Source organism: Ursus maritimus, unplaced genomic scaffold (genome assembly GCF_017311325.1).
Source record: "Ursus maritimus isolate PB19 unplaced genomic scaffold, ASM1731132v1 scaffold_12, whole genome shotgun sequence".
Classification (NCBI taxonomy): Eukaryota; Metazoa; Chordata; class Mammalia; order Carnivora; family Ursidae; genus Ursus; species Ursus maritimus.
The window spans coordinates 13,985,999-13,999,371 of NW_024423564.1; the positions used below are offsets into that span (position 1 = coordinate 13,985,999).

The window sequence follows — 13,373 nt, forward strand, 5'->3', positions numbered from 1 at the left end:
TAGTTGGTCATACTGAATAGGAAAGCCAAAGCTTTCCTTCCCAAAAGAGAAAAAAGGTAAGACTCTTAGAGTCTGACCGTCAAGGGGCAAAGTTAACCCAGAAAAGTTAATTTCTTGGGATGAGGACAGGAGATATTAAGCCATCACCTTTTGGGGCTTCATAGAGCTGAAGGAATCCTAGACACAGGGAAAGACTTCAGGACCCGGAAAAAAAAAAAAAAGTGTTTTAGCACAGGGCTCCCCAGATTTTCCAGCAAAGACTGAAACGAGATGAGGGGCTGCCAGGACATCTGAGCTCAGTGGAACTGGCAGAGGTTATGCTAGTAGACAGACCTAGATTTGAATCCCAGGCCACCCATGAGAACTGAAGCTTAGAAAAGCAACGTAACCTCTCCAGGCATCGCTTATCTTCACAAAATGGGCATAAAACCTATTTCACAAAATTGTTATGAAGCTCGAATTGAAATGTCAGCCAACCTATATGAAATCCTTAGGTTCTTGCTCGACCTATCGTAGGTGTTCAAAACATATTCATCTTTGGGGGCGCCTGGGTGGCTCAGTCGGTTAAGTGTCTGACTTCAGCTCAGGTCATGATCCTGGGGGTCCTGGGATGGAGCCCCAAGTGGGCTCCCTGCTCAGAGGGGAGTCTGCCTCTCCCGTTCCCTCTGCCCCTCCCCCTGCTCGTGCTCTCTCCCTCCCCTTCTAAGTAAATAAAAATCTTAAAAAAACAAAACATGTTCATCTTTTACCTCAGGTTAATTTGTGACTGGCTTTTTGTTATCTTGGAAGAGAAATCCAGGCATCTGAAGTCATACGGCCCTATGCGTTTGCACTTTTTTCCTTCTTCGTTTTAGTGAGGTGTCCTTGTAAAAAGTCCCAACCTGGCTTCAGCAAGCTAAGGGGGAAATGCGATTGCCCACACGCGGGCTAGGGGGCTGGAGGCTCAGTGCCCTGAGTGGCCATGCCATGCCGTGGAGGCCAAGCGAAAACTCCTGAGCAGCTGCCTTCCCACCACCCTCGACAATAGCAATTTCCCGGTGGTCGAGAGTCCCAGCCCCTCTATCCACAGCAAAATGAACAAACCTTTCAGAACTGCAAAAGAAAAAAAAAAAGGAAGAGAGTTTTATTCGAGCCCAAGTGAGGACAGCTGCCGGGATACACAATCTTCACAAAGAAGCAAGTCCTCCTGAGAAGGAATGTTCACTACAGGGTTATATACGGGTTTTTGTTGCATCAAGAGTTAAAAATCATCATGATGAAGGACATTTCAGAAAAATCACAGACTTTAGCTTATGCTTTTAATATGTGCAAGGGTACAGGCTTCAGAGCTATGAGAACAGAACTTAGGGAGACGTTTACTCTTATCTTTAGTTTGAAATGTTTCTTTTAGGTTATTTGCTAACAGACGAACAATGTGTGCTCGGGGCAGAAATAGAGCCCATGCTCTGAAGTTCGGGAAGTCATTCTGACCTTGGTAACAGTAGAGCTTCTCTGGGAGCCCAGGAGCAGGGCCCACAAACATTGAAAGTTGAAATTTTCCTTTATCACCTGTTGGTGCTTGCCCATCTCCCCACCCCGCCCCCAACATAGTTACAACAGGAATCTCACCCTCCAGGGATTCACCAGGGCCCTCACTGCCTGGGTTGTTGGTGCTCCTCTTACCCTGACTGGCACTATTAACCACCAGAGCGCTGCTCCACCACTGGGGAGCGCAAAGCCCTAAACCAAGCGGCCTCTGCCGCCGCCCAGCCTCCAAGCCCGGAGGCTGCAGAAACTGCCCGGCGCCATTCCTGCGGACTCACGGAGGGAGAGGACGAAGATGGGTGGGGGCGGAGTCAGAGCGCTCGCGTTGGCCCCGCCTACTTACGTCGGGTATAAAGCCCCGCCCGTTCGCGGTTTATCCCCAGTGCTCGAAGGCAAGGAAGTAGCGTCATCATGTCGTTGTCCAAGTCGACCATGGTTCTGGGTTACTGGGATATTCGCGGGGTGAGTGCCGTCTCGACCGCCGAGCCGCTGGGTCAGGGAGACGGTCGCGGAGGCGACCGGGGGCTCAGGGTCAGCAGTCTCTGAGAGCAGGGGCGATACTCCAGAGCCCGCCGTCCCTCGTCACGGCGCAGTCCGCCCCAGCCAAGCTCCCCAAACGCGGAGACCGACGCCGCCTGGCCTCTGGGATCGCCGCCGGGCCCGGGAGAGGGCCGAGGACAGCAAGCCGCCGGGGCCGATCACGGGGGGAGGGGGGCCGCTTAACGACCGCCTTGGCAGGATGCACGGTCTTGGCAGCCCCGGGCAGGGGGACGTTGGCGGGCGGGGGTTGGGGGCCGGTGGACGCTGCGCAGGCGCTGACGGCGGGTCTTTCCTCCCCCAGCTGGCGCACGCCATCCGCATGCTCCTAGAGTTCACGGATACATCCTATGAGGAGAAACGGTACACGTGCGGGGAAGGTAATGCGTCCCGTGTCCGTGATCCCATGTCCAGTGCTAAGCCCCCCGGCCCTCCAACTGTCCCTGTGGTCTTCTGCCCGAGGGAGGCATCACGCCTAAATCGGGTGGGACGTCTGCCCCAGTCACCCGGGAGCCCCCTCCTGTGTCCCGTGTGGGGAGAGATGAATACATCCTTTATCTAGCTGGGGATCCTCCCTCTGCCTCCGTCCAACCACGTGTGAACCCTTTACTAAATAGGCCTGGAGAGTAAATGGTTAACCTTGGGGTCCTGGGAATGTGAGGTATTAGGATCTGGTTATTTCTTTAGATCTTTCCACTCTCTTCAGGCAGGATGTTAAGGAGGTTGGGTCCCACTTCATTCTGTTACAGCTCCGGACTATGATAGAAGCCAGTGGCTGGATGTGAAATTCACGCTTGACCTGGACTTTCCTAACGTAGGTGGCTGTAGGAGAAGAGGGGGCAGAAGGGAAGGCCATCAAGAATATCCGTGCTGCTTTCCTCTCTGGTCTAGGGGGACCTAGAATGTGGGCTCTTAACCTGGATAAAATAAAATTGAAGGGTGCCCGAACTTGAACAGAGTAAAAAAGTTATTCTCATTTCCACTAACGAAAAGTGAATGATTCCGTCCTTGTGATTATAGGTAATAAGTGACATTGGTTATTAAACATGCCTGTGACCTTGTCACTAGTAGAAATTGGGTATTTTCATATTATATTACATGCGTGGCAGACCTTGTACATAAATATTAGTTAACGTGCATCATACTTCGAAATTATGATTGTTGTTACACCTGCTTGTTATTTAACTCATTAATAGGCACCTATTACTCTATGATAATTTTGTTTCTTTAATGCTTTATAAATTGTGAAAATATATGTGATTTGCTTTATGCATTTAAAAATCTTATTCTGACAAAGGGTCCATAGCATGCACATACACATACACACACACAGAGACTAAGAACGCTGGTCTAGAACCAGGTGAGGACCCAATCGCTCCTTTCTACTAATTTTCTTCTTCCTCCTAACACAGCATCTTCTCTCTACTGTTCACTTCCCTGCAAGTCTCAAATTCCCCAGGAGAGAGAGGCAGGGAGGCAAGAGAGAGCTGGTTGTTCATCTGACCTGTCCTTTTCCTTCCAGCTGCCCTACCTCATGGATGGTAAGAACAAGATCACCCAGAGCAATGCTATCTTGCGCTACATCGCCCGCAAGCACAATATGTGTGAGTGGGGCAGGGCCAGCGAGGGAGGCCAGGCTGGCTGTTCTCCGCAGGAGGTGGATAATTCCAAGGGTGATTTCTCATCCTTCGGCCTATAGGTGGCGAGACTGAAGAAGAAAAGATTCGAGTGGACATCATGGAGAACCAAATCATGGATTTCCGCATGCAGCTGATACGACTGTGCTACAGCCCTGACCTTGTGAGTCTCCTTAGCAGGCGGGCATCGAGGAGAAGGCACGTTTAGAAACCCCGGGGTTCATTCTGCTCCATTCTGCTACTTCTGCTTTCCCACCAACCCAGTCTGTCAGAAATGGGGGGGGGGGGTCCATTTGTCCTATAACTCTGGTGTTGGCCCCTCTTCCTTTCTGTCCTGCCACCCCTACTAAAGGCAGTAAGAGGGAGGCACATGGAGAAGGGGACCCCTAAGCATCCCTCACTGGCCCATGCCCTGACTAGCTCTGAAGATGGCGACAGCTGTTCTCTCTCTCCCTCTCTTTTTCCCCTCTCTCCCAGGAAAAACTGAAGCCTGAGTACTTGGAACAGCTACCTGGACAGCTGAAACAGTTCTCCTTGTTCCTGGGGAAATTCTCATGGTTTGCAGGAGAAAAGGTAGGAAGAAAGGAAAGGGGGAAGATGCCTTTCTGTCTCCCAGTATTCCTGAACTCTGCAGACCTGACCGTCTTATTGTTCCCTAGCTCACCTTTGTGGATTTCCTCACCTATGATGTCTTAGATCAGAACCGTATGTTTGAGCCCAAGTGCCTGGATGAATTTCCAAATCTGAAGGCTTTCATGTGCCGTTTTGAGGTGATGCTGCCTGCCCCTTTCCCTTACAGAAACACTCACAGGCTCCCCTGGTCCCCAAGGGACCCCACTGTGGTAGATTCTTTCTCAACACCAGCATTTGCATAAAGGGATCCATGGTTGGACACTTCTAAACCTTCAAGTCTTGGGAAGGTTCTGGCTTCTACACCCTAAAGGCACTGTCTACGTGAAACGATGGCCAGGGCAGGGAGGGATCGTATAGAGACAGGCAGCACGTCAATGTCCCCGGTTTGGGATGGGTCTGGTGGACTGAGTTAGAGTCTTTATCAGGTGTGGTGTGCTTGCCCTTCAGGCTTTGGAGAAGATCGCTAACTACATGCAGTCCGACCGCTTCCTGAAGATGCCCGTCAACAACAAGATGGCCCAGTGGGGCAACAAGAGAATCTGCTGAGCGGGAGGTGGACTCGCCCTGCTTGTTTTATTCCATCCTGTCCCTAGGGGGCGCGGACTCTCCTCTGCTCTTTTCAATAAACAGCATTCAGGCTACTGGGGTCCAGCTGCATTTATCTGTTTCACCCACCCGCCACCTTCCTTCTGGCAACCACCAGTTCTCTGTATTTAAGTCTGGTTGGGGGTTGTTTCATTTCTTTTGTTTTGGTTTTTAGATTCCACAAAATGTAAAATCTTTCTCTGTCTGACTTATCTCACCTAGTATAATACCCTCGACGCCCATCCATGTTGTCACAAACGGCAAAATCTCTTCTTTTACGTGGATATATCATATTATGTATATTATATATTATATCCTATGCATTGTATATACATACCACATCTTCCTTATCCATTAATCTGTTGATGGACACTTGGGTTGCTTCCACATTTTATTGTAAATAATGCTGCTAGAAACAGGGGTGCATGTATCTTTTCAAATTAGTGGTTTTGTTTTCTTCTGGAAAATACCCAATAGTGGAATTATTGGATCATATGCATTTCTATTTTTTTAACTTTTCGAGGAAACTCCATACTGTTTTCCACAGTGGCTGCACCAGTTGACATTCCCACCAAGGGTGTGCAAAGATCCCCTTTTCTCCACATCCTCACCAACACTTGTTATTTCTTGTCTTTTTGAGTCTAGCCATTCTGACAAGTGTGAGGCATTTCCCTGATGATGAGTGATGTCAAGCACCTTTTCATGTGTCTTTCGGCCATCAGGATGTCTTTTTTTTTTTTTTTTTTTAGAGACGGAGGGGAGTGTATTCATATATTACTATGTAAGAGAAACCAAGGAGAAGTGAACTCCTCTGGAGTCTTAATTGGTACCATGCTCCATCTGCAAAGTCTCTAAGTAGTTTCCAGCCTTAGACAGTGAGCTGAGGGCCAGACTGCTGTCCCTGGTGGACCAGAAGACAAAGATCTCTCTCTGGAGGGGAAGAGGGCCTGAATGGCCAGGGGATGTCAGGAGGGCAGCCTGAGGAGGTGTGAGACACACAGTATTAAGTAGGTGGTTTCAACCCCTGCTGGCAGTAGTTAGGTATCTAGGGCCGTATCTTGGGTATGGAGAGCCATTGGCCAGGAGAGGTACAAAGGTGGAGTTTTCTCTGTGACCCATGAACTACTGATATGAATTTCTATAGTGTGAGTGGGTGAAGTGTGCCCTAAGGGAAGGGAAGACTTCGTGGATTTAGGAAAGGCCAGAGGAGTTGAGAATGCCTCTGTCACTAGATAGAGGATCTGACCAGAAGTCAGAAAGGGAATGAATGATTTATTGCTGTGTAACAATATTACCACCAATTTAGCGGCTGAAAACACACTATCTCACGGTTTCTGTGGGTGAGGAGTCCGGGCACATCTCTACAGGGTCCTCTGCTTCAAGGGGCTCATCTGAAAGCCGCAGTCGGTGTGTCAGCTGGGGCTATGACCCCCTCTCAAGGCTCAGCTGGAGGAGGATCTGCTTCTGAGACACGAGATCGCTGACAGAATTTGATTCCTTATGACGTGTTGGACAGAGAGAGGGCTTCGGGTTGTTGCTGACTGTCAGCTGCGGGCCACCCTCAGTTTCTCGGAAAGAGGCCTTCTTGCTTCATCCACACCAGTAAAAGGGAAAGTCTCCTGGGAAGACAATGCTACAGCCCTGTGTAATGTAATCGTGGAAGCCACATCCCCTCCCCTTTGGGGTCCTCTAGTAGAAGCAGATCTCCGGTCCCACCCACACTGAAGGGGAGAGGATTTCTCACAAGGGCGTGGGTACCAAAGGGTGGGATTATGGGGGACCGTCTGTTCACCACAGGGAAGAAGGCAAGAAAACAGGAAATTGGCCTTGCGGTCCTCTGAGAGGAGACTCCCGGGAAAGGTGACCGAAGACAGTGACAAGGCAGCGAGAAGGGCGAAGTTTAAAAAGCATAGGTCTGCGAGGAAACGGATTTCACGTGAATTCCAGGTAGATAATGGATGATTCACTGTTCCAACGGTGTTCCAACTTTCCCTAGTTATTATGTTTGTTAGTGAAAATCCACTCAACAGTTATGCAAAACCAGTGACCTTACTGGCCCAGAAAGCTGGGAAGGCCACTGAGAGGAAGAGATCCGTTCTAGGGTGTGTGGTTCCCACAGGCTCCAACCCACCACCAAGACTGACTCTAACACAGGCCAGGAAGAGACTACTGTCACCATGGTGGCCTCCAAGCCAGGAAGGGAAGTGGATGCCCTCTCAGCCCAGAGGCACAGAGTCCACACACACGTTGAGAAATTAGTCTGCCAGCGATGGGGTTGGGCAGGGAACCTTCATAAGAGCTTTCAAACAAAAACAAAAACTTGTGATGGGTGCCTTAAATGTGGTGGGGCAGTTCTCCCAAAGGAATTTGGGAAATTCATTTGCATTCATTGATGAAGGCTGAGCAACTGGCCTAAGGCACTCCCATTTCAGACAGAAATAGCTTATACGATTCAAGAAAAATGAGTTGTAGAGTTATTTCATTAATGGGATGAGTAGCCTAGGGGACACTGATGTGTGTGGATGGCTCTGGCTTGACAGCCAGCTCGAGGGCCTGTGAGAATGTCTGCACTTTTGCACAGAAATTACACATTCCTTGTCCTTCATCTGCAGGACAAGGTGGGTCATTGAGCCACACCAGCAAAAGGGATTTAGGGAGTTCAGATGGATGGTAGCGAGGAGAGAAGGAATGGACCGTTAGTGGTGATTTCTCTAATGTGCAAAGGTGCTCATGTCCCTCCCCTGCTTTAATTATCCTTCATAATCTGACCTCTGTTTCCTTTCCAGCTACGTCTCTGGGCTTGTTCCTGTCCCTGCCCCTGAGCACTGGGTGCCAGCCTTGCTGAATTCCCTAGGGAGAAGCAAGCCTCTAGAGTCTGGAGGCTGCCAGTTTAGAGATCCTGGCTCTGCCCCAGTAAACTCCGGCCTCCTGTGCCTCAGTGCTTTCTCCCATAAATGAACCCTCCCTCACTGGGTTGTTAGGAGAATGAAGCTGATATTTCTAGAGCACTCAGAACAGACCAATGTTTTATACTTTATGAATATAAAGTATATATAAAATATAATTTATATTTATGAATATGAATTATCCAAAAGTACCATGTTCTCTTTTATCTCCGCGCTTTTGTACTTGCAGTTCCCTCTGCCTAGAAGGCTTTTGCTCCAGCCCTGCCTGCCTAATGCCCATTCATTCATCTTCTACGGTAAGCTTAGAAGTCACTGCCTCTGGAGGCCACATCCGACATGAAGCATGAGTAAGAAATAAACATATATTAAACCCCTGATGGAGTGCTGGGTGGCTCAGTTGGTTAAGCATCTGCCTTCAGCTGAGGTCATGATCCTGGAGTCCTGGAATCGAGTCCCGCAGCAGGCTCCCTGCTCAGCAGGGAGTCTGCTTCTCCTTCTGCCCATTCCCCTGCTTGTGCGCTCACTCTCAAATATATACAATTTAAAAATCTTTAAAAAACAAAAACAAAAAACACTGAGGTTTGGTTGAAGACTGACAGTTGTCCACCTCCCCCAGGCAAATTTAAATGCACTTATTTTATTTCATTTTTTTTTAAAGATTTTATTTATTTATTCGACAGAGATAGAGACAGCCAGCGAGAAAGGGAACACAAGCAGGGGGAGTGGGAAAGGAAGAAGCAGGCTCATAGCAGAGGAGCCTGATGTGGGGCTCGATCCCATAACGCCGGGATCACGCCCTGAGCCAAAGGCAGACACTTAACCGCTGTGCCACCCAGGCGCCCCCTAAATGCACTTATTTTAAATATCTCTTCCCTTAGGATTTGATGTTTTCTTCCATCAACTTACCACACTGAACTCTAATTGCTTGTTCAAATGTCTGTCTCTGCCTCTAAACGATAAGTTGCCCGAGAGCAGGGACTGTGTCTTAAGCAAATTTTTATATTTAGGGCTTGTATGGAGCCCAACACAAAGCAGGCGCTCACAATGCCTTCATTCCACTCTGTCTTAATGAGAATCGGAAGGAGAAAGGGAGTTTGTTTCAAGTAAGTGCTTAATGCTCTCAAAAAACTTTTTCACATTCTCTTCTCTTCTGGAAACACGGAACGGCCTGTTCGTAAAAAAAGGGAGATAATGTCTGGGTAGAAGTGCTTAAAGTCAGGACAAAAGTTCAGGTTCAAGGAGATCCCAAGGATCAGCAAAGAGCTCCAAGCATGGAGAGTGGGTTTTATGATTTCAGAGTCCAGCTTGTTCCTTGCTTAGGCCAAATTGGAACGGAACAATTCTTTCTTTCTTTTTTTTTTTTTTAAGATTTTTATTTATTTGTTTGAGAGAGAGAGAGAGAGCTCACAAGCGGCAGGGGGAGGGAGAAGCAGGCTCCCTGCTGTGGAGCTTAATACAGGGCTCCATCCCAAGACCCTGGGCTCGCGATCTGAGCCAAAAGCGGACGCTCAACCAACGGAGCCACCCGGGCATGCGTGGAATGGAACATTTCTGAAAGCCAGCAGGGATAGGCTGTCAGTGTTCTTTCGGCATTTTCAATGGAAATAATTACAGGTGGCGCATGTGGGATTTAATCCAGAAGAAAAGATTAAATGGATATGTGTATATTTGAATTTCAAGTAAATAAGGCAGAGGGAGAAGCACGCTCCCCGCTGAGCAAGGGGCCCAATGTGGGGCTCGATCTCAGGACCCTGGGACCATAACCTGAGCCGAAGGCAGACGCATAACCGAGTGAGCCACCCAGGAGCCCCTGTCTTCTGTATCTTTGAAACGTCCTTCCTACAGGTGGGGAATTTCTCATGTTTTAAGTCCCATCTCCTCACGGTAGAAGACTGCCAATTGACTCTTGAGATCCGTCTCCCCAGCTTCTGTTCTCAGACCCTCCATTTCTGCCGGCACATTACTTCTTAGGCGAAAGATGTCATTTCCAACCTGATGAAGTTCTGGCCAGTGAAGTATAAATGGAAGTGTTATACTTTACTTCCAGAAAGTTTCCTCAAGAGGTTGCTCAAGAGCAACCCCCATTCCTCTTCCTTCCCCCTGCTGTTTGGAATGCAGATGTGGTGGGGGCTCTAGCAGCCATTAGGGGCCATGAGGTGACATAAAGAATGGACACCCTATGCTGAGAATGATGGAGGATAAAGTTAAGCTAGGTCATCAAGGCTACGATGAAGCCAACATCACCAGTGTTCACCTGGCTACCTCCAGACCTTTTTTTTATTTTTTGCATGAGAAGTAAACCATTTAAGCCACTGTTATTATCTAGTTATATACAGCAGAACTTAATCCTAATTAATCCGATTGCTTTTCCAGCCCCTCCTTGTAGCTGTAGACCCAGGTTCTGTTAACTGCACACAGGGGTGCAGGGTTTCAGTTCTAAAGAAGCAGGTGCTGAGAATTTATTTTCTGGCAAGGATAGGCGTGGAGGGGTCAGGGTTTTAGAGGCAGCAGTGGTGAGACATTGGCCACATGTCAGGGGGTAGGAGCTCCTGTGTCTGCACCCAGCAATGGCTGTGAGGCTTTCTCTAGAACAATCTCACATGTGGTTAGGCACATTTCCCGGCTACCCAGCTTCCAAGGCCAACTCACTGGCCCTCTCAGGGAGTCAGTGAGCAACCTGATACCTCTAATAAATCATTTTCCTGTTTCAGCAACAAGGAACCCTAAGGGACATGGCACTCCCCTTAGGTTTAATCAAAAATCAAGATCTTGTGTTTCATATCTTAAACTCTATCCTACCTGTTTTAAACCACTGGCGGAAACCCAAGATTTCTCCTGGATTTGAATTTAACCTTTATCCTCACTTTTCTGGGTGTGGGAGTGACTATAGTTGGCCAACAAAATCCATTCTTCTGTCAAAATCGGGGTCTACCCTCACGACCAGGCATAGCCACGCAGCTGAAGCTCATGAGTGGAATGTGCATGGTTGTACCGCGTGCGATTTCTGCCTCCCTTGCGTAATGGGAACTTGCTTCCCTGGGTGTTCTCTTTTCCTTCCCCTGTCCATGATACAGCTACGCCACACCGTCAGGAAAGGCAGGGCCACAAAATGAAAGGTGCCTGAGTCCCTGGATAATTTCACAGAGCTGGGTTACCTCACCAGCCTGGCCCATTCCCCATGAAACGTGAAATGAGAATCAACTTCCATGTTCTAGAAGCGGCTGTCTTGGGGTCTCTACCACCTTTATCTTTCTCTGCTGCCAAAATGATAATGGAGAAATACTAAGCAGGGAACTTGTAATTAACAGCAAGTGATTACAGATCCACGCTGAGCCACCCATGCAGGCAGCCGTGGGCTCAGAGTGTGTCTGGGTTCCCCATTCTAGAATGGGAAATGCCAAGGAATCCCAAGTCTTGGGGCCTCTGCTAGATCCTAGCCACAATAAAATAATCTTTTTTGGTTACCTCAGTTTGCAGTATATACATTCTACCACTTTAAAATGCACTGTTTTGGAGCGCCTGGGTGGCTCAGTCATTAAGCGTCTGCCTTCAGTTCAGGGCATGATCCCGGCGTTCTGGGATCGAGCCCCACATTAGGCTCCTCCGCTGGGAGCCTGCTTCTTCCTCTCCCACTCCCCCTGCCTGTGTTCCCTCTCTCGCTGGCTGTCTCTCTCTGTCAAATAAATAAATAAAATCTTTAAAAAAATAAAAGAAAAAAAAAGAAAATGTACTGTTTTACTTTTATGATTTTGACCATGTTTAGAAAATTGCTTTCATTTGCAACTCTCTTTGTTATCACATCTTCCCTCTTTTTAAAGGACTGAGTTATTCTGTTCTTTTCTTCAATAATCACCTTTTTCTTTCTTTTTCTCTTTCTTTCTTTCTTTCTTTCTTTCTTTCTTTCTTTCTTTCTTTCTCTCTCCCTTCCTTCCTTCCTTCCTTCCTTCCTTCCTTCCTTCCTTCTTTTCTTCCTTCTGCCTCTTTCTTTCTTTCTTTCTTTCTTTCTTTCTTTCTTTCTTTCTTTCAAGTAAAGTCTACCCCCAAATGGGTCTTGGACTCATGACCCTGAGATCAAGAGTCACATTCTCTACTGAGCCAGCCAGGTGCCCAGATAACCACCTTTTTTATTTCAAATGTTAACATTAAAGCTTTCATATAGCTATGCCCTTTTAATCTGAGTTTCTGGATCAGGAGTCGGGAAACTACAGCCACCTGTTTTTGAATTTGTGTTGGATTACATCCCTACCCATTCATTGATGTATTATCCATGGCTGCCTTCCCCCTAAGTTGGGGGCGGTCATCCAGGGGAGGTGACTGCTAGTTGACTCATAAGCTGGACCCCAGCAATCAGAAACTCCTCAGTCCCCATCCCTGGAAGGTGCCTCCCATTGCCTTCTCTGCTCCCAAAGGCTGCCCCAAGGACATAGTCTTCAGATAGTGATGTGATGTTGAGACCATCTGGATGGTACACAAGACTGAACCCAGTTAAGGCCTCTGTATCAACTTTTTTAAGGTCTGATAGCTGGGTGTGGAGATCTCCTCATCACATGATAAGTTCCCATGCTTAGTAAATCTGCCACCTACCAAACTGGAATGACCTGCTTCTTCTGTCCGTGCTTGCCCTCCTAGTACTGGGGGCCGTCTCAAATTACATCTGGGAAGTTCCCAAGGAGCTTGCAAACTGAAAGACCACAGTGCTAGAGGTAACTGTAACCGAGACCACATGGCCCACAAAGCCAAAAACATGCATGATCTAGCCCTTTACAGAAAACGCCGGCCAACTCCTGTTCTAGGTCTGGATCTATTTTACTCTGTTTTAATAGTTTTGTTCTCTCTGCTTATCTTTTAACTTAATGTCACTCCTAATTTCTTTTTTTTTTTTAAAGATTTTTTTTTTATTTTTTTATTCGACAGAGAGACAGCCAGCGAGAGAGGGAACACAAGCAGGGGGAGTGGGAGAGGAAGAAGCAGGCTCATAGCAGAGGAGCCTGATGTGGGGCTCGATCCCATAATGCCGGGATCACGCCCTGACCCAAAGGCAGACGCTTAACCGCTGTGCCACCCAGGCGCCCCATGTCACTTCTAATTTCTATTACTTCTTTCATTTTTATTCGTATCCCTTCTCATTCTATTGAGATATGTATGTTGACCAAGAGGCAGAGCTGAAATAAGACAAAAGCATGTGTTTGGGGTCTCAGAGTTTAATTGGGGGAGCACAGATGTGGGTAGCAACCCCAATTGTATTCCCCTGGGGGACAAAATTCAAAGGTTTTAAAAGACATTTGTAGGGGGGCGCCTGGATGGCTCAGTCGGTTAAGCATCGGGCTGGCTGCTGCTCAGGTCATGATCTCAGAGTGGTGAGATGGAGCCCAGTGTGGTCACGGCTGCCTCGCATGCTCAGTGGGGAGTCTGCTTCCCCTCTCCCTCCCCCTCTGCCCCTTCCCCCACTTGCACACACACACACACACACACACACACTCTCTCTCTCTCTCTCAAATGAATAAATAAATCTTTCAAAAAGAAGATATTTGTATGTGTTGTTTACAAAGAA

The 13,373-nt window shown here is 48.0% G+C and overlaps 1 protein-coding gene across 1 annotated transcript; it reads left to right on the forward strand.

Moving 5' to 3' along the window:
- Positions 1-1,847: 1,847 nt before the first annotated feature.
- LOC103675006 (glutathione S-transferase Mu 3) lies at positions 1,848-4,972 on the forward strand. Its single transcript, XM_008704029.2, has 8 exons — positions 1,848-1,986; positions 2,366-2,441; positions 2,811-2,875; positions 3,584-3,665; positions 3,761-3,861; positions 4,176-4,271; positions 4,358-4,468; positions 4,779-4,972. The coding sequence occupies exons 1-8, from the start codon at positions 1,936-1,938 to the stop codon at positions 4,875-4,877; spliced, it is 681 nt and encodes a 226-aa protein (XP_008702251.2). The 5' UTR covers positions 1,848-1,935; the 3' UTR covers positions 4,878-4,972.
- Positions 4,973-13,373: the final 8,401 nt, after the last annotated feature.

What these genes read in the sequence shown, in the direction of transcription:
- LOC103675006 (XM_008704029.2), top strand. Translation starts at nt 1,936, where the DNA reads ATGTCGTTGTCCAAGTCGACCATGGTTCTGGGTTACTGGGATATTCGC. An exon ending in CATGGTTTGCAGGAGAAAAG is followed by an intron (nt 4,272 to 4,357) that starts GTAGGAAGAAAG and finishes ATTGTTCCCTAG; the next exon opens with CTCACCTTTGTGGATTTCCT. An exon ending in CTTTCATGTGCCGTTTTGAG is followed by an intron (nt 4,469 to 4,778) that starts GTGATGCTGCCT and finishes CTTGCCCTTCAG; the next exon opens with GCTTTGGAGAAGATCGCTAA.